This window comes from Cavia porcellus, unplaced genomic scaffold (genome assembly GCF_034190915.1).
Source record: "Cavia porcellus strain 051 isolate PalLab524CR breed Dunkin Hartley unplaced genomic scaffold, mCavPor4.1 scaffold_5, whole genome shotgun sequence".
NCBI classification, from domain to species: domain Eukaryota; kingdom Metazoa; phylum Chordata; class Mammalia; order Rodentia; family Caviidae; genus Cavia; species Cavia porcellus.
This window is the reverse complement of record NW_026947488.1, coordinates 32,231,901-32,254,131: the sequence shown is the minus strand read 5'-3', so window position 1 is coordinate 32,254,131 and position 22,231 is coordinate 32,231,901. Positions and strand designations below refer to the sequence as shown.

Here is a 22,231-nt window from a genome sequence, read left to right as displayed (position 1 = left end):
TGAGATCAACTCGATTGGAGTCAGTCATGCAAAACAAAGGTTGGAAATGTTTCTCAGAGACCTTCTGGCTTCTGGTCGGATGTGTAAGGGCTGCAGGCAACTGAGTTAGTTAGAAATATTATATGCAGTGAGACAGGGCTAGCCCTCAAAGGAGCCAGTGCATAAGCTCTGATACCTGGCAATTGGGGTGGGGGCACACAGACAACTCCTGTTGTGGTCCAGGCCTCTAGACAAACAAATGACCCATGTCCTAAAGATTGATATTCTAAATAGTTCCCTACCACCCTGAGAAGCCTGGAGTCACCATCCCATCCCCCTAGGGAAGAGTCACTGCTCCTTAAGAATGCCCGCTTTCTATGTGACTTGCTTCCCCATTTGTCCCTAATGTAATCAATTTTACCTGAAGTACTGATCTTATTAGCTAACTACAGTTATGTCCCATCTTATGCCCATCTGCTTTGTGAGTTTCCAGTCTTCCCCCACCTTGAACCCGTCTAGCCCCATAATTTTGCTCTATAAAAGTTCCTAGAAAAGACAGAGTCCTTGGCAACCGGCTCGGGACCCCTTCTCTCTCTCTCAGACAGACGCTTTCTTTCTCTCAATAAATATATTCTACTCTTAACCTCCATTATTCCTAAAATTCATTCTTCGATTTCAGAGAACACGAACTTCTCACAGACATAGTAAGTTGGGAGTTTCATTCCCCTATATTATAAGGAACATACAAGCTGCAATGCCATTCCAAACTCAAGAAGTTCAATAAACCAAATCAACAACCACAAAAGAAGTGATCTCCCTGAAAGGATTTTGCCCTAGATAAGATATTATTACAGCAGTGGGAGGCAGGACCAGGGGACATTTACCAGGGGTCACTTTCCCCTCCCCTATGCAACTTACCTGTCGCGTGAAAAGAGTCCCAATCAGCTACTTGTGCATCAGCAATGCCACCTTTAAGCACCCCCCAGTTGGAAACTGTATATATGCCCCCCACACCATGTTTCCAGCAAAGAATGCCAGGCTCTGGGGGTCATGGAGTTCCTTTCCGCATTCTTAGAATAAAGGCCATTTTTACTTTATACTCTTTCAATCCCCAGGCTGACTGGTACCCAGCACAGCAGAGAAAGGCAAACACAGAGCTATGATGTAGCAGAGGACCGCTTGGTCCTCTGCTTGGCCAGAGAGTGCAGGAGAATCCAGCAGCAGCTGGCAGTTTCCAGAGGCTCTTGGTGGAAAGGTCTGCAACAAGACCTCCTGGGCGGGCTGGGGATTTAGCTCAGTGGCATAAGCACTTGCCTTCCAAGCCTGCAGTCCTGAGTTTGATCCCCCATACCAAAAAAAAAAAAAAAAAAAAAGACCTCCTGGGGAAGCAACTAAGGGGTGAGGGATCTTCCTGGGTTCTACACCCAGGAGCTCTACCTGGGACAGGAAACAAGCAGTTCTGAGTTAGGCCAAAGCACCTGTGGCTAAGGGGGCCCTGCCACAGCCTGCCTGGGGTCTGGGACTGCCGGGCAGCTTCAGCCAGCTCTAGCCCTGTACCCTAGGGTACGGAGGGTGGGGGCTGAGTACAGGTACATCCCTGCACCCAGACCAGCCCCAGGCACAGGCTTCCCTCCCATACCACACCATCCCTGGAGAAAAGAGGAGCCCACAATGACAGAGTGGACACCTTGAAGACTGGAAGTCAGTAGCCACATAAAAGATGGACCCAAGGCAGGATGCAAGAAATGAAGACAGAAAAGAACAGAGAAAGGCACAGTTCTGAAGTGTGCTTTTAAAATGATTGCGCAGAGGACATGAGGTCCCCCAGCTCAGTGCCCCTGGGCTGCCAGGCTGCTTTCCCCAGGCCCAGCCACCTGAAACCAGGATAGTGCACATTGCAAATTCTCACCTGATAAAGGGCAAAGGGCTGAGAGAATGTCTTTAGGCAAAATACCACCTATTAAGGAAAAACAAACAAACAAACAAACATAACACACTGGCCCCAGGCCTTTTCCCTCTAAAATGAGCCATTATTTTCTTTTCGTGGGTGGGCCAAGGCTTTTCTCCTGAAAACTAAGCCTCAATTTTGTATGAATTCACAAATTCCACAGATTTCCACCCCCCAAACCACAGCTGCAGACTATACCTCTGTCTTAAGAACCACACCTATTTCTCTGTGTACTTTAAATTTCCAACTAATAAATTTATTTTTAAAATTTTTATTTATTTATTTATTTTTGGTCTTTATTTTGAGGTGGAGTTTTTCTATATGGTTCATGTTGGCCTCAAACTCACTTTGTAGCCCAGGCTGGCCTCAAACTCAAGAGATCCTCCTGCCTCATCCTCCTAAGTAGTGGGATTATAGACATGTGCAACTATGCCTGCCTTAATAAATCCCTTTATGCGAGGTCCTGAAACTTCTGTTTTCTGATGGAAGTCAGTGGACCTGTAACCTCTCCTGTGGCAAGGGGAGGGTGTCAAACTCCCCTTTTCTCCTTTGAGGACCTCCTTGGACCCTGTCCAGAGGAGAACACAGCACTTCAATCCCTGGACAGACTCTTCCATCCAACAGCAGCAGAACACATGACTTTCTCAAGCTCACAAGAAACATCCACTAAAGAAAGAAAGCAATCAAGGCCATAACACACACCTTAAAAACTATAAAAGATAAGCCAGGTGTGGGGGAACATGCTTGTGATCCTAGTACTCAGGAGGCTGAGGTAGGAGGATTGCTGTGAGTTTGAGGCCAGTCTGAGCTACAAAGTGAGTTCAAGGCCAGCCTGAACTGCACAGCAAGACTCTTGTCTCAAAAACGCAAAAAACAAAACACCAAAAATAAACTCTTTAAAAGAATGGAAATCATACTGTTGCTGGCAGCTGAGATAGTCAGAAATGGCAGTGAGATAGGGCTAGGTCCTCAAAGGAGCCAGTACAGAAGGCTGGACAGTTTGCAACTGTGGGGGAGAAAGATACCTCCTGCTGTGGGCCAGGTCTCAAGACAGAGGATCAAACAAATGCACCTACATCCTAAAGACTGATATTCTAGTTAGTTCCTTATCACCCTGGAGTCACCATCCCATCCCTCTAGGGAAAAGGTCACAGCTCCAGCAATGCTCACCTCCTATGAGACTTGCTTTCCCATTTGCTCCCAATTTAATCAATGTTACCTGAACTATTGGTCTTATTGGCTAACTATAGTTCTGTCCCACCTTATGCCCATCTGCTTTGTGAGTTCCCAGTCTTCCCCCGCCTTGAACCCATAGTTTTACTCTATAAAAATCCCTGGAAAAGACAGAACCCGGGGCAACCCAGTTGGGTCCCCTACTGTCTGTCTCAGACAGAAGCTTTCCTTCTCTCAATAAATATATTCAACTCTTCACCTCCGCTGTTTCTAAAATCTTCGATTTTAGACAACACGAGCTCATACTGGACGTAGTAGGCCGGGAGTTTCATTCTCCATATCAATACAATGTCTGCTCACTGATTATAATGGAATTAAACTAGGACCAGTAACAAAGATAGCTGAAAAATACCAAAATATTCAGTTTTTAAAAAAAAAACTACCAGAGCCAGGGATATAGCTCAGCAGTACAGTGCCTGCCTGGCAAGTGCAAGGTCCTGAGTTCAATTCCCAGAACAAAAAAGAAAAAAAGGAAAAGCCACTATTAAATAATACATAGCTCAAAAGAAGAAATCTCAAAAATATTAAAATGTTTTAAACAAATGAAAATGAAGCCAGGTGTGATAACACACACCTGTAATCCCAGCACTAAAGAGGCTGAGGCAGGCGAATCCTTGAGTTCAATGCCAGTGTAGACTACATAATGAGTTCAAGGTCAGCTTGTACTACACAGTAAGACCCTGTCTCAAAAAAAAAAAAGAAAAAGAAAAGAGACAAAACACACAACCTATCCAATGTGTAGGTGAAGAACTGGTCAGCTTTCCCATCACTGGAACCAGTCACATCTGCACAATGATGGCTGAGGCAAGAACAGAAGGACAGGCGCAGCAAGGGTACAACACCAAGAAATAACCCCAAGGGACGAGGAACCAGATGTAAACCCTGAGACTGCAACTTCAGACAACCCAAGTGTGCTTTACTAATCTTCCCAGGCCAATCAAACTGACAAGTTTAACTGCCACACATGCTATGGAAACAGTATTGACAGGGAAATGTACAGCACTGAACACATACATTTAAAAAGAAACAAACCTAAAAATCAATCCTTAAGAAAGTACTGACCTCAGGAAACTAGCAAAAGAGCAAATCCAAAGTGAGCAGGTGACCCAATACTTGGGAGGCTGAGGCAGGTAAGCTCAATGTCTGCCTGAATTACAGAGACTTGTCTCATAAAACAAACAAGAAAGAGAAGAAAAAAGAAAAAAACAGCTCTGACAAAACAGACATTTTGCTAAGAGATTTATGTTGTCAGAAGCTTTGCATTCAGACCAAGAAGCTCCTATCCTGGAGAAGGCGCTGGCATATACCTGCTAGGCCCCGTGAAGGAGGCACCCTGTGGCAAGGTGTCCTCTTCCTCCCCAAGCACCTGCAGGCTATGTGACTCCAGTGCAGAGTCAGCAGCTCTTCAGGGAGAACAAACGGAAGGTGCATTCCCTGCTTCCCCCACTGAAAGGAAACAGGAAGCCGGCACTTCAGTGCATTGTGTGCAATCCCAGTATGCAGGAGGCTGAGGCAGGAGGGTCACAAGCTGGAGACAACTTGGGTATATAGGGAAATTCTGTCTCAAATATAATAATAAAAAGGAGATGGGTTATAGCCCAGTGGTAGAGAACGTATCTAACAAGAATTTAGCTCAGTGGCCTAGTGCCTGCCTGGCAAGCACAAGGTCTTGAGTTCCATTTCCAGTACCAAAAGAAAAAGCCCTGGATTTAGAATCTCCAAGTCCTGGGCTTTCCTAGGCTGAACACAGACAAGACCCAATCACCGAAGACCATATACCTGTGCCATGCCTCTCACCCATCGTGGCCAAGGTCACTCTGATATCCTACTCACACTGCTCTTGGATCACTTCCCTTATATTTTTTATTTAAATAAAACAAAACTTGCAAAAGGGGAAATTCTGAGAATTTACCTTCAGATGACAAAGGCTACAGAGCTACTTGTGAAGTTACAAAAAAAAGTGGGCCACTGATAAGACAGAGGTGCAAATGCAGGTAAATAAATGACTTCACTGTTGGCAAAAAACAAGAATCACAACTGTGCCCATGCAGTGGTCTGTATCCACACACTCCCCAAGCCCGTGGGGACCAGGCCTGCACCCAGGTCTCGCACCCACATCTGACAGATTAAAACAGAACACACTAGCAGCATGCAAAGCACTTGAGTCAGTGTCCAGTCCTCCTGGGTAGCATATAACATAATGCAGAAAGCCAGAAAAACAGAAAATAAAAATTGCCTGTAATTGTATGATCCCAAACACATCACTACTGATTGATCAGCATAGCCCATCATGCCTTTCAAAGCTGAGCCCTGCTCCCTGTATTTTCTGAGGTCAGGCTCTGTGGTCACCCAGGGCAGGGGAGGGAGTTTCCCAGGGTGGAGGGAGCAGCCCACCTTTTATGAGGCACCCTAGTCAGCGTGGGGGCTGACTGGAGAGCTTACTCCTCATGCTCATTTTCATTTTTTCAGCTTGCAAATAATTCTAAAGAAAAGGTCGTGTCTATATAGTTTAAAAACAAAATATGAAAGTCTCCCTGCCAACTCGTCACCCTACACTGCCCCCCTCACTCCAGGTAACTGTCTGTATTAACTACTGACTTAAGCTTACCGAGTTCCTATCTAGGAGAGAAAGCACGCTACTCACTCTAAAACGTAACTAGGAAATTTTGCTTGGCAAATGTGCTGTCTTTTGTCATTAAGTATGCCAGGAAAATGCTTTTCATAACCATTAAGTCAAATTAATTTTCAAGTCTGACAGAATTTGGGCTTTGAGTCATAGTTAGGTGGCATTTTTAAGACTACAAATTTTCACTCCTAGCCAGGCTTGGTAGCTCATGTGGGTAATGCTGGCACTCTGGGAGGCTGAGGCAAGAGGAGAGAAAGTTTGATCCCCAGTCCAGGGAATTTAGTAAGACTACCTCTCAAAATACACAGTTTAACAAAACTCATAAAAACTTTTATTAAGCATCAAAATCAAGGGCAATGGCTGTGGTTTGGTGGCAGAGTACTTGGCTAGCTTGTTAGAGGCTCTGGGTTTAATTCCCAGCACCAGAGGAAAAATGAAAATCAATTTTATTGCCACTCATTTCTTATTCTACCTGCTGAGCGTGGTGGCGCATGTCTGTAATCCCAGCACTCAGAGGCTGAGGCAGGAGGTTCATGGGAGCTCAAGACCAACCTGCGCTACAAAGTGAGTTCAAGCCAGCCTGAAATGCAGTGAATTTGTCTCAAAAAGACAAAAATAAATGAATGAACACAAAAGATTCATTTCTCTACCTCTGCCCATATTAAATCCTTAAAAGTGCCTGCCTTTTTTTGGAGTCTGTTCGTCTCCTGCCAAAGTGCCTAGGTAACACAGTAGGACCCTGAAGCTCAGACCACTCCAGGATGCACCCCAGCTGTCCTCAGTGTCAGTGCGCAGAAAGCCACGAGGAACACAGGGCCTTCTTGCTTGGGCCCCTGACAAGATGCAGCCTCTATCTTGGCCCTGGTGGCTCTGTCCAGCTGCAGGGCCTCCTAAATGGCTCACAAATTTGCCTCTTTCAATTTTGCATATTTCTCCAACTCGCCTTTTAGGCACATTTTGAGGGATTTGAAAAGGTTCTCTTTCATTGTATCATACACTCAGTTATTGTTTGTGCTTGTGAAAGCCACAAATGCCAGCATTCTGCATATTTCTCCTACACAGGATCAAGGATATACACAGCTCAGCGGCACAGAGCCTGCCTAGCAAGCACAAGGTGCTGAGTTCAAATTCCCCGGAATCCCTCCTCCCAAAAGTGCTACTCAGTGACACACATATGGCAGAAACAATGAAAGGACCTGTAGCCATTCAGAGAAGCGGAGACAGCAGGCCAGAGATTTCAGTACACATGCATCAGGGTTTGGTCTTCTTTATGTGGTACTGGGTAGAACCCAAGGACTCTGGGGCACAACAGGCACTACATCCCCAACACAGTGTGGTATGTTAGAAAACTTTCTCCTTCTCTCCCCCCCGCAGGATGAAACTCAAGAACATGCACATGCTACACAAACACCCTACCCCACAACTACATCCTCAGCTGTATCTTTTTTTTTTTTTTTTTCTTTTTTTCATTTTTATCGGTACCAGGGATCGAACTCACGACTGCCTGCTTGCAAGGCAGGTACTTATGCCGCTGAATCCCCAGCCCGCCTCAGCTGTATCTTTAAGGTAAAGTGGTTCATTGTATTATTGTGGTTAAAAATTCATGTAACAAAGTTAGGCATGGTGGCACATGCTGGTAATCCCAGCACTTGGGAGGCAGGGGCAGGAGGATTACTCTGAGTGCAAGGCCAGCCTGGATTACTCAGGACTCTGGCTGCATCACTTCCTGTGCTGCAACCTCTGCACACGCTTCAGGGTTTGCCACAAGTCAGGACAGAGGGTCTGGCTGGTCACGCAAGAGTCATATGCTGCCTCCCTCCAGCTTGCGAGAGCTGGTGTCACTTCAGAAAAGCAAAGCCCGGGCAGGAACTGCCAGTGCTTCCAAGAAAGGGAGCCTCCCCAGGGAGGAACCCGCTGGATAAGGAAGCCTGTGACAGTGTCTGGTCAACACAGGGGCACATTTCTTGAGAGCCTGAAAGTCCCTGTGTGAGAGGCTCGGTCCACTATTGTGCTAGTGGCAAGTTCAGGGGGGGCCTAAGGAGGGGACCATGGGTCACTGGGGTGCCCCTGAAGGAGACACTGAGGCCATGACCCTTTCCCCTTTCCTGCCTAACCTGAGGTGAGACACTCTTCTCCACCATGTATTCCTTGCCAGAAAGGGGTGCCTTGCCACAGGCTAAAAGCACAGGCTGGCTGATGTGCCCCCAAAACTGAGCCAAAAGGACCCTTCCCCTTCACAGGCCGCTACTGCAGCACACAGCCTGTGCAGTTCCTCCTGGAGAGGGTTTCTGCAGACCAGCGTGCTCACCCTTCAGTGCCTGGACACTAGGCGCTCCACCAGGAGACTCGCAGTGCTCTGCTCTCTGTACCCGGGGATGTTCACAGGGGACCAGCACCAGCAGGGCTGTGGGGTCTTCAGTCCCCTGCAATGAAGCCCAGCTCTTCCCAGCCACGCTCACCACTCCACTCTGTAGGCTCTCAAGAAGCTGGGGTGGGGAGGCTGGAGCACTGGATGTACCCCTTCCCTCTCTGCCATGTGGTCCCCACCACTGCCGAGAGGGAGAGAGTGACAGATCAGGTAAAGTAGCCATTTCCCTCAGTGACAGGGCCACAGTGTCAACCAGGGCAGGAGGCTCGGCAGTTGGCTCTAGAGGCAGCCCAGGACTGCTACCCTGTGATCAACCACATAACCACCTGTGCCTCGGTGAAACAGAGTGATGGTATGCACCTCAAGAGGTAGCTGCAAGCATTAAATTCATTCACATATGTAACGATCACATGACAAGAGGAAGTTCCAAAGAATGCAATGTATTTTCCCTTCACCTTTCCTTTTCCTTTTCATTTCTTCTTCCAGGCAGGGAGGGTTTCATTGTGATTTCAGGCTGGCCTTGAACTCAGAGATCCTCCTATCTTGGCCTCCTGAGTGCTGGGATTACAAGTGTGTGTGTGCCACCATGCCCAGTTTCTTCATTTCTCCCCTATTATTCTGCCTTTTCTTCACTCCTTCCCTTTCCTCAGGACTCTAGGAAATCTAAGAGCAAAGAGGAGCTAGCAACACCCTTTCCACTCTGGGAAGACACCCCAGACAGAGACATCCCATGGGGGCCACAGCTCCAGCACCAGGTCCCCAAGGCAGCAGAGGTCCCTCTCATCCCGCAGGCACCAAAGCATGGGTGCTTGAAAGGAACAGCTGTGCCAGGGGGCAGCTGTGTTAGGGAGATGGGGCTAAGACCAGCCTTTACAACCCAGTTGTGCCAGGAGGCTGCAGCAGGCTGGACTGCAGAAAAATGCTTCCCTTTAGAAAAACTCAAGCACTGCTTCCAGCACTGGGAAGGCTGAGACAGGAGGATCACTGGGAGTGTGAGGCTAGCCTGGGCTACACGGCAAGACTGTTTCAGAAAACTAAATAAACAAACAAACTCAAGAACTCCTGGCTGCAAAATGCTTACCATCTAGTAACCATATAGCCTGCTGTGTTTTTATCTACTCATCTCTTCAGGAATGCTTCCTTCCAATCTGTACCTCTCCCTTCCTGCTCCACAAGAAGAACCAGTTCCTCCATGTTTATTTATGGAGTTCCTTAGTTTTATACTTCGGGAGCTGGTAAAAAGTGCCACAAAATGGGAACCATCTCGTGCTGCCCACTTGTTTCATGGAGGACCTAAAAAGCTCAGCAGAAAAAGCCACTGTCTCCAGACAAATGTATGCTGGCCAAAATTCAGGAGCTGCAATGGGCTAAGGTGTGAGCTATAAAGAGGTACCCCAGTAAGAGGGGTCCTCCTGCATGACAGGACCGAGGTGGGGATTTTTTGTTTTTGTTTTTATGTGCAGCACTGGGGATTGAGCCCAGAGATTGCGCTGAGCTACATCATCAGCTGTTTTTATTTTTCATTTTGAGACAGGGCCTCACTAAGTGATTGAATTACCAGCCTGGGCCTGAATTTACAATTCTGCCTCAGCTTCCCAGGGTGCTGAGACTACAGGTGTGCCTCACTGCACCTAGCTGGATTAAAGCTCTTTTTTTTTTTTGGTACCGGGAATCAAACTCAGGACCTCACACCTGTGCTACCAAGCTGTCTCCTCAGCCCCAAAGCTCTTGTAAGATGTTCACACGGCACTCAACCTCCTTGCCCTCCAGTCTTCTGCTATGTGGGCATGGGCATCCCACCCCTCTGCAAAGCCTAGCATCAGGGTGTCATCTTAGAAGCACAGAGCAGACCCCACCAGACAGCAGAACCTGCTGGCACTTCCCTCTGGTACTTTCTGCCTCGAAGAACAGTAAGACAGTAAGACACGAACTTCTGTTCCTTATGTATTACCTAGTCTTGGGTGTTTTGTTAGAGCAGCATAAAAACAGACTAACACATCTACTACTAACCAAGAGACCATGGGAGGGAACAGATGAAAAGAAGCTAGTTATTGTTTGTGAGCACTGGGTGAACATTTCACACTGGTCACACGAGAACCCAGGCTTCATGGCATGCACCACAGTGCCAGCTACTTGGGAGGCTGAGGCTGGATGATCACCTGAGCCAGGAATTTGAGGCCAACCTGGGTAACCTAATCAGATACCATCAGAAAGAAGGAAGAAAAGGACAATGAAAAAGAGACACAAAAAAAAACTCTAGAGAGTGCTTATGATAGAACTTTTTGCTGGTCAGAAAAAAAGGGAAGGTATATACAAAATGGAGAAAGGCTGTTTTGCTGTTTTAAAAAGTAAAGACTTTTTAAGAAGTCAATGAAGAAATACACTGCAGAAGAAAACTAAAACAGTTTTCCATTTCATCAGCAGCACAAATACAGACAGTACTAATTTTTATTTTTCTACACCTGAACAGACATGACAGCCTTGAATGGATAAAATTTCATTATGTATACTGCACTATAAAAAAGCAGTTTTTTAAAAAGCTACCAGGCTGAGCTACATAGCAAGATACTATCTCAAAAAAGAAAGTAAAAAAGAGAGAAAGAGAGGAAGAAGTTGCTTTATTTCATGAATTACTGAAGCCCCCTTTTCATTTAGTTGGTTCACTCAGAAATTGTTGAGGAGACATCGCAAACATTTAATTGGCAAAGTGGCAGGTGTGGGGCTGCTGCACACCCGCAAGTCCAGCACAGGGGAGGACGAGGCAAGAGGATGGCAAGTCTGAGCCTGGCCCGGGCAATTTAGGAAGACCTTGTCTGAAAAAAGAAAGAAAAAAGAATAAAGCATCCCTCACCAACTGATTGCTCTTTAGTGCTAGCTTCATAACAAACAAACAAATCCCAGAAAGTGCTGAAAACTGTGGTAATTCAACGCAAAAATATGACTAAATGCATATTAGCAATATGTAGTTTAGCATCTCAAACTATAAAAATTGGGCCAGAAAAGTTCAATCTATAATAGATGTCTTCTGTGAATTGCTTTTGAACTAAAAGCAGGTGGGGAAAACACCATGAAGTTTATACTCGTATGCTGCAGATGTGATCTTCTGAAATCTTGGTAGGATAACAAAGGAGGCAGCCAGATAAGGCCCCTATTTGGAGCAAGGGGAGCTGATCTCAGAGCTATCAGCGCTGTGTGCGGGCTCAGCCTCACTTGGAGAGAACTCACAACTCAGGCCTCCAAGTCCAGCATACTATTTGCAGCCCAGGCAGCCTGGCTGAAATGAATAGGAAGGAAGCAGCCAGAAACCAGAGAAAAGATGAAAAGGACACCCAGCCCTCAGGTCTCTGATGTTTCAGATTACCCGAGAAGCTCCTAAATTCCAAAGGCTGGTGGAAGTAAAACCAACAGGTCTACCATGGAGAAGACAATATTAAGACATGCTGAGATGATACCATTTCACTGTTTTTTGTCTTTTCAAAAGGCTCAAATAAAAGTAATATACTAATTATTTTGTTTTAAAAACAACTCTACTAGGGGCTGGGGGTTTAGCTCAGCGGCATAAGCGCCTGCCTTGAAAGCAGGCAGTCGTGAGTTCGATCCCTGCTACCGATAAAAAGGAAAAAGACAAAAAAAAACCCCAAAAAAACAAAAAAACAACTCTACTGAGGCATAACCATCACAACCGCATAAAATGTGTGTTTGGTAATTTTTGCTACACAAACTCCTACAAAGCCAGACATGGTAGCACACACCTGTAATCCCAGGACTTAGGAGGCTGAGGCAGAAAGATCACTGGGAGTTTGAGGTCAGCCTCGGCTACATAGGCAAGTTAAGGCCAGCCTGCACTACACAGAGAGAACCTTTATTTAAAAAACAAAACAAAAACAAAAAACCCCCCCAAAACTAGGAAACCACCACTGCAAAGTCAAGACTTCCACTACACCCTCCTCCCTCCCCACACTTTCCAGGTCTGCTGTCACTGTATATTCCTTTGAATTTGTGTAACAGGGACCCTTTGGTCTGGCTTGTTTCACGCAGCATAATTATTTGGAGATTCATTTGGTCACTCAAGTGTTGCCTGTGCCAGTAGTTCTTTTTTGAAAAAATGAACTTTAATTTTTAGAGCAGCTTCAGGTTCACACAAAGCTAAGCAGCTGATCCAGATTCCCCATCCACCCCTTCCCCCTCTCTATGCACAGACAGCTCAGAATTGGCACCCCCCCAACCTGAGCATCAAAGTCTAAGTGACACATTGGAGCCAGGGCCCAATCTTCCACAGATGTGCCACTCGGTGTTACGCGTTCTATAGAGTTTTCACAAATGCACAGAGAGAATTGTCCGCCATCACGGTAACGCAGGAGTTTGTCGCTGTAAAGGCAAACTCCTATTGACAGGTGATAAGGACTGTGTACACCACAATTTGGCTTTTACATTCACATTTGAGTTGCTCCAGGTTTTGTTTGTTAAAGATTAAAAGTAGCTATTTATGCTCTTGTTTCTCAGTTTCCTGCCTCTTCGCCCTCTGCTTTCATCTTTATCATATGCTCACTTTTGGGGTTTTATTTTCCAGTTCTGTAATGGGGAAGATTAATGACCCTCTTAATATCTTGCTGTCTGTTGTTTTCTGAGGCAGGGTCTTGATATCAGGTTGGTGTTGAACTCACTTTATAGCCCAAACTGGCCTCAATTCACAGTGATCCTCCTGCTTCCGCCTCCTCAGTGCTGGGATTATAGGCGTGTCCCACCACACCTGGCAAGAAGACCGGCTTTTCCTCTACTGTGGGTGTTTCATATTCTCGACTCCTCTGGCATGCGCCTATCTTCATTTTTATTCAGTTCTAACTGCTTTGCAATTTCCTATTGGATTTCTGCAATTCATGGCTTACTGAGGAGCATGCCATTTACTTCCAAACATACTGGGATTTTTCCAGGTTTCACATTTAATTCCCTGTGGCTATAAAAATATTTTATTACTTAAATTCTTTAGAGATTCCTATCTTGTGGTTCCATCAATTTTTGCTCTATGTTTTGAACCTCTGCCAATTATGTACATAAACACTTAAGATCCCTCTGTTTTGTTCAGCAACCAGGCCTCATTTCCCCAAGAACTGACCTGTTTGATCTTTGACAGTGCCCTCTGCTTTGAAATCTGCCTGGAGTAATACAGCTACCACAGCTACATTTTAGCTAGTATTAACATGGCATATTTTCAGTCACTTTTTTTTTAAATTTTATTTAAAAGGAAAAAGAGAAAAAACAAAACAAAGTGGTGTAAGGGTACAAGTAATACAGAACTACCAAAAAAAAAAAAAAAAACAGTAAGAAATCACCAGTTAATAGATTACACATTATCATCTTAGAGATAGTTGCTCAAGTCAGTCACTTACTTTCAACATTTGATGTTACGTTTAAAATACTTCCATTGTTATGGACATCAGGGAGTTGGCTTTTTTTTTCTTTTTTCATCTAAATGACACTCTCACCTGGCTTGGTGTTGGCATGCCTATCATCCTAGTATTCAGGAAACTGAGACAGGAGTTTGAGGCCAGTCTGAACTATGTAGCAAGACCTGTTTCAGAAACCAAAAAAAAAGACAGGCATGGTAGTGCATACCTATAACCCCTGTACTCAGGAGGCTGAGGTAGGAGGATCACTGTGAGTTCGAGACCAGCCTGTACGACAAAGTGAGCTCAAGATCAGCCTGAACTGCATAGTGAGACCCTGTCTCAAAAAGACTAAAACAAAAAATGTAAGTAATAAAAATATTTTCTCCATAGTCATTCCCAAAGTTCTTCACAGAAGATTTAGCTTTTCATCTGGTACAATTCTCCTTCTGACTAACAGTCATATTTTAGCATTTCCTCTTTTTATAACTTAATTATTTCTGAGATGAGGTCTTGATACATTGTCCAGGCTGGTCTCAGACTGGTGGACTTAAGTGATTTCTGCCTCAGCCTCCTTAGTAGCAGCATTTCTCAGTATGTGTCTGTCCTTTCTTTACCTTCTATATGGTGGAAAACTTCATTTTTGAAATATATTTTCTTCTGGTAATCTAGATAAAAAGTTTTTCTTTCAGTAGTTAACAAAGTAGATGGGCATGGTGGCACACATCTGCAATGCTAGCAGTTGGGAGGTTGAGGCAGGATTGCTATGAGTTCCAGATCAGTCTGGGTTACATGTTAAGTTCAAGGCCAGCCTAAACTACACAGTGAGACCCTGTCTCAAAAAACAAAACAAATAAACAAAAAATTCTCCACCACAAAATACCCAAATGAAAATCAACTATTCTTTTCTGGAAAAATGAAGAATCTGGCCACTAGTGGCCAGTGTCCTGTCAGGCACCATTGAGATGGGCACAAGACCTGCTGCCTGCTTCAGATAGACCCTGTTCTTCACTACTCTTGGCCATTAGCATCACCTTGCTTTTCTAAAACTAACAAATATTTTCTTGGAGATACAAGGCATGACTCAAAAACAGTGAATATTTAAATTTTTAAATTTACTATAATAAAAGACAGATTGCTGTTAGTCACGCTCAGAATCCTCCTCCTTGCCTCACACAACACACTTTCCACATCACCCTTGCCACCTTCTAAAGCAGCTCTGGTGTCTTCTTTCCTGTGTGCCTTCAGTTGTCCTGGCTACCCTGATGTCCTAAATTGATACAGATGTTGACCTTTAATGGTCACTTTGACTTTGAGAGTCAGACTGCAAAGTGAAAAGGTGGAGGAGGTCACAGCATCATTTTTACAAGAGCCTCCTGCTGAGGACCAGCACGATGTGGTAATTCCTGCTCATAAACTGGCACGAAGATAAATAGAGAGTCAGTCCTAGGCCCACATGATTCGTGGCGAGACCTTGGCTCACTTATAGCCAGATGCATCTTTAAGCCACCGGCCAGAGACCAGCAAGATAACTGGGCCGGACTGTAGCACTTTCCATCTAGCACAATCGGGTTATCAGTTAACCCTGTAGTCACAGACAGCAGACAATCGGGTTACCAGTTAACCCTGATCTGTTCCTGTGTGCTTTTCCAACAATGTATTGTTCCTCAATTATTGAACCTGGACTGAGTCAGCAGTTCACCCCCAAAGCTTCACAAAGCCCCCAGTACTCCCTAATCATGCTATGCATCTAATCAGGGCCAAGGAAGCCCCACCTATCATGGGGCTCTGACCATCTTTGTAACTAAAATGTATGTTTTATCTGTGTTTTATTCTGTCATCATATCTCTGAGCAGGACATCAGTGGTCCTAGCCCAGAGCACTGGTACCTGCCTTCCACTGAATGGCAGCAGTAGTAACAGTTATTTCTGATCACCTCTCACAAAGACACTCACAATAGAGGACTTTCTTATTTGTAGGATAGGAAACTAATTTTTTTAAACAAATAAAGCAACCAAAAGAGGATAAAGAGCTCCTTTCCTTCAACATTTTTTTTTTCCTTTTGTAGTATCAGGAATTGAACTCCAGGGTCTCACATTTGCTAGGTAGGTGCTGCATTGCTGAGTTACGTCCCCAGCCCTCAGGTTGGTTTGTTTGTTTGCTTATTTGGGTTTTTTTTATACTGGGAATTGAACTCAGAGCCTTGCACTTGCCAGGCAGGCACTATGCCACTGAGCTCTTTTTTGGGCCCCCTTCGACATTTTTAAAGACTAACATACTTATGACTAAAAAACGTAAATAGTGCAGAAAGTTACAAAATGGACATGTAAGGCTGCAATTCTCTTTCCTTCACTGCCTTTTCCAAGTGAACAATTACTTATTATACTTCATAATTTTAAAAAGCATTAATCTAAAGAAAGCATTAATCTGCATTAATCTACATATCTGTCTTTAATTTTACACAGAAGGAAGCATGCAGTTTACATTGTTTTATGTTTTCACTGTTAAATCTATTTCAGAGATCTTTCAGTATTAGCATACATAAGTATAAATCTATTATGTAATGACACAAAAATATTTCCTGTAATTTCATCTCAAGAGAATCTAATTTATTTTTAATAAGGTTTTACTGGTACATTTTAGATATATATGATGACCACATTCATCACAGATAATCTGTACCTCTACATGACATAACTTGTTTTATTTTTTCCCATTCTCCTACCCTCCCTTCAACTCCTCCTTCTCTCCCCATTTACAGGAAACTAATATTTTAAAATAATTTAATTTTACGAATAAATATTTCCCAGGGTATCTTGAAAAAATAGGACTTCTGAAATATATAATCCAGATGTTATATCAAAATCAGTAATTCACTCTAATATTATCTAATACCTAGTTCACTTACACATTTTCCAAATTGTCTCAGAAATGTCTTTTTAAATCACTTTATTTGGAGCTGGGGCTTTAGCTCATCAGCTCACTGGCTTGCCTGGTAAGCACGAGGTGGAGGTTGTGAGTTTGATCTCCGGTGCCAAAAAAAATTACTTTACTTGAAAATCCTATACATTTCTTGTCCAAGTTAAGGAAGAGGGATGGTTTTAAGACTTGCTATACAGTGAAAACTGTTGAAACTAAGTGGATACATGGAGGACTATTATATTGTCTACTTTACACTGATATATATATATATATATATAAATATTTAAAGAAATTGTTGGGTTAGAATCCAAACAAAAGAAGGTCACAAAAGACAGTAATTGCCAAAGGAAATAACAGGCTTATACAAACACACAAAAATGCTACCTAACAAGTAATGCAAATTAAAGCTACAAATCTGTGATACCATTGTCTTTCATCAAAGGTCAAAATGTGGTAATATACAATATTGGGAAAGGGGAAGTATTAATATTGAAGTGGAAGTACAAATCAATACTTTATAGTAGTTGTTTTGTTTTGTTTGTGTTTTTTGAGACAGGGTCTTGCCAATAGCCCAGGCTGGCCTTAAACTCCCTGTAATCCTGCCTCAGTTTCTTGGGTGCTAGACTGCAGGCACACGTCACACGCCCAACTTTCATAGGGTTATTTAGCTTTACCTTTCAAGTTTTAAACACATGCCCTTGGCCCAGTAATCCCATGTCTAGGAAATTATTCTACATCTGTTCACTCATCCAATGAGTATCTTCTGCCACCTATGTGCCAGGTACTGGCGATACAGGGGTGGAGAGGAGTCACAAGCACAGCAGGCATGTGAGCAGCAGTAGCAATCATGTCAAGCAGGTGACCAGGCCAGCATCGCAGCACTTCAAGGCCTCTCTGCAAGGCACCAGACAACGTGGAGAAGAGGCAACAGGAAACCCTTAGGATGACATGCGAATTTGGCCTTCCTTTCCTGTTTTGTTTTATTCCCTTAAAAGCCTTGTGTTTAACCTAAGGACACCACTCGAGTGTTTCTGCCACAACACCAAAAATCAGTCAGGTCCTTTTACTATAGCACACTCCTGAGGGAGATGCCAGTGTAGCAGCATTCCCAAATCTTACTATGCACAGCAATTTGACTTTTCCAACTTGCCTAACTTAACCTAAGCACGTTAAGAAAATATATCAGAGCCAATCATTAGCTCTTAAGTCAGATAAGCCTTTCCAAAGAGAACAATCAGCTTCACAAAAGCTACTGATCAGTTATTAATTTTATTCACACACACAACCAAAACTCCTCCCTTCACTCCTGGTACAGGAAAATCAGGTTTACAGGCCTCCACACTCTTAATTTCACGATCTTTTAAGCACAGATGCTGAAGTTCTCATTTTCTTTAGAGGCAGTTTGTATTAGTATTTCACAATGAAGTGTTCTGTATTGGGTTAGCATTGGAACTGACCCCCAAACAAAGGACAACTGAGAACGTTATATTCAAATTCCATCAAACATCAGGAAACATCGAAGCTTCATAATTACCATGAATAACATGCTCCACGAACAGCCAGATGGAAAGAGATCTATCTCCGTGAAACACGCTCCTCTCTCGATTCTGAAATCAGCTTTACATAACCACAGATGCTTTCCTCTCCCCCAAGCGAGGACGCACAACCCAAACGACTTCAGCGCTCCATTCCCAAGGAGACCGTGTCCGCGTGCAGCCGCTCGCAGCATCCTTTGCCTCCCGCCCGCGGGCCGCAGGCCGCTGCCTCCAGGTCGCAGTCCGCTGCGCGGCTTCTGACGGCCCTGAGCCGGGGATGCCCTCGGCTAGGCCCACTCACCTGCCCAGCGCCCGCTTCATGTCCGCGTCGGGTGCTCGGCGCGGCTCCGCCGGCCCAGCCAGGCGCAGGTTCCGCTTCAGGCGGCAGTCGGCGTCCAGCGCCGCGGCGGTCGAGCCGGAGGAGGAGGGCGAGCCCGCAGCGGCGCAGCGCTCATGCTCCAAGCTGCTGGGCTCGGTCCGCTTCCTCATCCCGCGGCCGACACCCGGCCGCCCTAGGCGCCCGCTGGCCTCTCCTGCAGTCGCCGCCCGCAGTCCCTGCTAGTCGCAGCCCCGGGATCCAGCACCACTCACATCCCCGGCCGCAAGCCCGCTGGCGCCTGCGCCGGCACGCCGCGCCAGCCAATCATCGTCCGGCTTGCTCAGGCCCCGCCCCTCATCCCCTCCTCTGCCGCGCTAGCCAATCAGCGCCCGGATCGCGTATGTCCCCGCCCCACTTCCCTCCGCCGCCGCGCGGCGCAGCGCTGCCCAGTTTGGGGTAAGCGAGCGGCAGACCTAGGTGTCTTTGGTCTGACTGCGGAATCCGGGGTCCGGACTGAATGGAAGAATACGGGGACGTTGTTGGCCAGACAGGGGCCACGCGACGACGCGAGCCACAGCACAAAGCAGGCACCCAATCCCGAGGCGTCCAGTGCCCGACACCCCTAGGTGCCTCCTGTCCTGGCACCCCAAGGGGTTCCTGCCCCCCGGATCCGATGCCTCCAGCACATGCTTTCAAGAAGTCCCCAGCCCCGAAACCCTGAGATGTGCGCAGTCGGAACACCCTGAAATGCCATTCAGATTTATGCAAACTCAGGCAACAAAATCACAATTTCGTTCTAATAATTTAAAGCTATCTTCCCACAAGGTCTTCACGAGGTTTTTTTTGTTTTGTTTTTACTTCTTGTCTTTGAGACAGAGTTATACTTTGCAGTTCAGGACTTGAATTTGCTTTGTAGCCCAGGCTGGCCTTAAACCCAAAGCAATCCTCCTCCCTCAGTCTCCCAAGTGCTGGCATTATAGGTGTGCATCACCACACCCAGCTTCAGGACGTTGCCTTAAAAAACATGTTTCCAGATAATTTGAAAAAATTCATAGATTCTTAACTTCTGGGTCTGATGTATGAAAAATGACACACTGGAACAATTTACTCTTTGAAAACCTTCATTAGATTTCAGGTCCTTAAAAACAAACAGAGCAGAACTGGTTTCTATTAGAGAAAATGTTACCTAGTAGTAAGTCCCAAGATATGATTGAGCGACTCGAAGGTTAAAGGGACCCTGGTTCCTTGGCTTGCCCCAAATTTTTCTTTTAAATTTTAATTCTTATTAAAATGTGATTGCAGTACATAATGACTGTATTTTTTTTTTTTTTAAGACAAGGTCTCACTTTGCAGTTCAGGCTGCCCTTGAACTCACTATGTAGCCCAGACTGGTTTCCAACTGACAGTGATCCTCCTGCTTCAACTCCCGCCCCCTGGCCCTTAATAAAAAAAAAAAAAAAAAAATGCCAAGTATAATTTCCTTTTATCTCTTTAAGATGGCTTGAATTAATACTTAATTTGGGTTTTACAAGTTCAAATTCATCTTTGAAATGGATTTCTCACATCTGTCAGTTTAAATCATTTTATTCCCCACTTGGGTGGGTGGGTGGTTTGTTTTTTGAGACAGAATCCACTATAAAGTACAAGCTAGCCTCAACTCACTGCGATCCTCTTGCCTCAGCTTCTCAAGTGCTGGTATTATGAGTGATTGCCATTACACCTGACTTAATAAGCATCTACAATCTTTTTAGGTACATTTTAGGTCCATATAACAATCACATTCATCACAAGGAATCTGTACCTGCACAGGATATAACTTCTTTTTTACTCCATTTCCCTACCTCCCTTTGACCTCCTTCCTTATTTACAAAAGCTTTGTTTCCATTTTTCTTTCTTCTCTGGTTTCTTTCCCTTTCCTTTCTTTCTCCTTCCCCTTCCCAGATTCCCCTTCTCTTTAGAACATCTTTCTGTTTCACAATATCTATTACACATTTTGGTCCTTATTTACACTTTCGGTTTCTCACACCAGAGAAACAATGCGGTATTTATATGTGTGTGTCCAGTGTATTTCATTTAAGACTATGGTCTCAAGGTGCATCCATTTAGCTAGAAATGTCTCAAACTTATCATTCTTTCTGGAAGAGTAGTAAGCTTATCTTTCTTTCTGGCAGAGTAGTACTCTATTATATAAAGAAACCCACATCTTCTTTATCCATTCATCAATTGATGGGCATTTGGGCTATTTCTAAGATATTAGCCATTACAAACTGTGCCACTATAAATATGGGTGTGCATATATCACTGTGGTATGATGTTTTTAATTCTTCCAGGAAGATACCAAGGAATAGCTGGGTCAAATGAAACTTCTGGTTCTAGATTTGTGTGTGTGTGTGTGTGTGTGTGTGTGTGTGCGCGCGCGCATGTGCTGGGAATCAAACTCATGACCTTGCACTTGCCAGGCATAGTTTTAGATTTTTGAGGAATCTCCACACTGATTTCCAGAGTGTTGCATCAGTCTACACTCCCACTAGCAGTGGAGAAGGGTTCCTTTTTAACCCACAGCTCTGCCAGCATTTATTATTGGTTGATTTCTTGATAATGGCCATTTTTTTTGGAGTGAGATGGAAACTCAACATTGTTTTAATTTGCATTTTTTGGGTCTTTTTTGAGACAAGATCTCACTATGCAGTTCAGGCTGACCTTGAGCTCACTTTGTAGCCCAGGCTGGTCTCAGAACTCTCAACAATCCCCCTACCTCAGCTTTCCAAGTGTTGGAATTACAGGCATACACCATTACACCTGGCACTGCATTTCTTGAATGACCAGTAATGTTGAATACTTTTTTATATATTTACTATGTTTTTTTTTTCTTTTGTACCAGGAATCAATCTCAGGACCTTATGCATATCAGGCAGACATTGTGCCACTGAGCTAAATCCCTGGCCCTTATATACTGTTTCTACTTCTTAGTCTGAGAAGTAGCCATTTCAGATGTGCATTTTTGGATTAGGTTTTTAAATTTGGGTGTCTGATTTTTTAAAATTCTTTATATGTTCTGGTCACTAGTCCTTTGTCTGAGAAACAGCTGGCAAAAAGTTCTTCTACTCTGTAGGCTATCTCTTCACTCTGTCAGTGGTATTTCTTGCTGTTTAAAAGCCTTTTATTTTTGAGACAGGGTCTTGCTTTGTAGTTCAGGTTGGCCTTGCACTCACAGTAATCCTCCTACCTCAGCCTCCTGAGTGCTGGGATTTTAGGTGTATACCATCATGCCTAGCTCAAAAGCTTTTTAGTAAATTAGGATCCCAGTTGTTGATTCTTTGCAACAGTTCCAACATAGAGCATTTTCACACAGCTTTATAGTTTTGGTTTTCTTTAATACAGTACCATTAATTTTACAAATGATCTATGAGCAAGATATATACTTGCCTATTTATTCCAAAGGTTTTTAAAAATTTTAGATATAATAACATTTTCACAGGGAATTTGTTTTGTTTTGTTTTGTTTTTGTTTGTTTTTGTCTTTTTCCTTTTTACCGGTACCGGGGATTGAACTCATGTCTGCCTGCTTGCAACTCAGGCACTTATGCTGCTAGCCCCCTGTATTTTTATGTGATATATTTTGCTGCTGCTTTTCCTCCTATTCTCCTCCCTCCCTTTAACCTATCCTTGCTTTTTTTCTTTTTTTTTTTTTTTTTTTTTTTTTTTTGGTTTTTGAGATAGAGTCCTACTATGTAGTCCAGGGAGACCTCAAACTCTCGGCTTTCCTGGAGCCTCAGCCTCCTAAGGGCTAGGATTAGAGGCTTGACAACCAGGCTCCAAAGTTACTTTCCTAAGGTCAACCTTTATGACAGGTTAAAGGTTACTGGCAGCTGAAAAAGATCTGCATTTGTAAAAGAGCAACATTGTTTCTAGCATTAG

General features: G+C 44.3%; 1 protein-coding gene across 2 annotated transcripts in view; it reads right to left on the bottom strand.

Annotated features, from left to right (window-relative positions):
* The window catches only part of Abhd12 (abhydrolase domain containing 12, lysophospholipase), a 51,150-nt gene that overhangs the window by 27,179 nt on the left and 1,740 nt on the right, over positions 1-22,231 (bottom strand). The window contains exon 1 of one of the 2 annotated variants that reach the window (XM_003476390.5): positions 18,297-18,613. The exons of the other annotated variant lie outside the window; for it this stretch is intronic. Coding sequence (XP_003476438.1) covers positions 18,297-18,484 — 188 coding nt within the window. The 5' untranslated portion in view covers positions 18,485-18,613. Of the gene's footprint in view, positions 1-18,296; positions 18,614-22,231 lie in introns of those variants that run through there. 2 annotated transcript variants of the gene reach the window in all.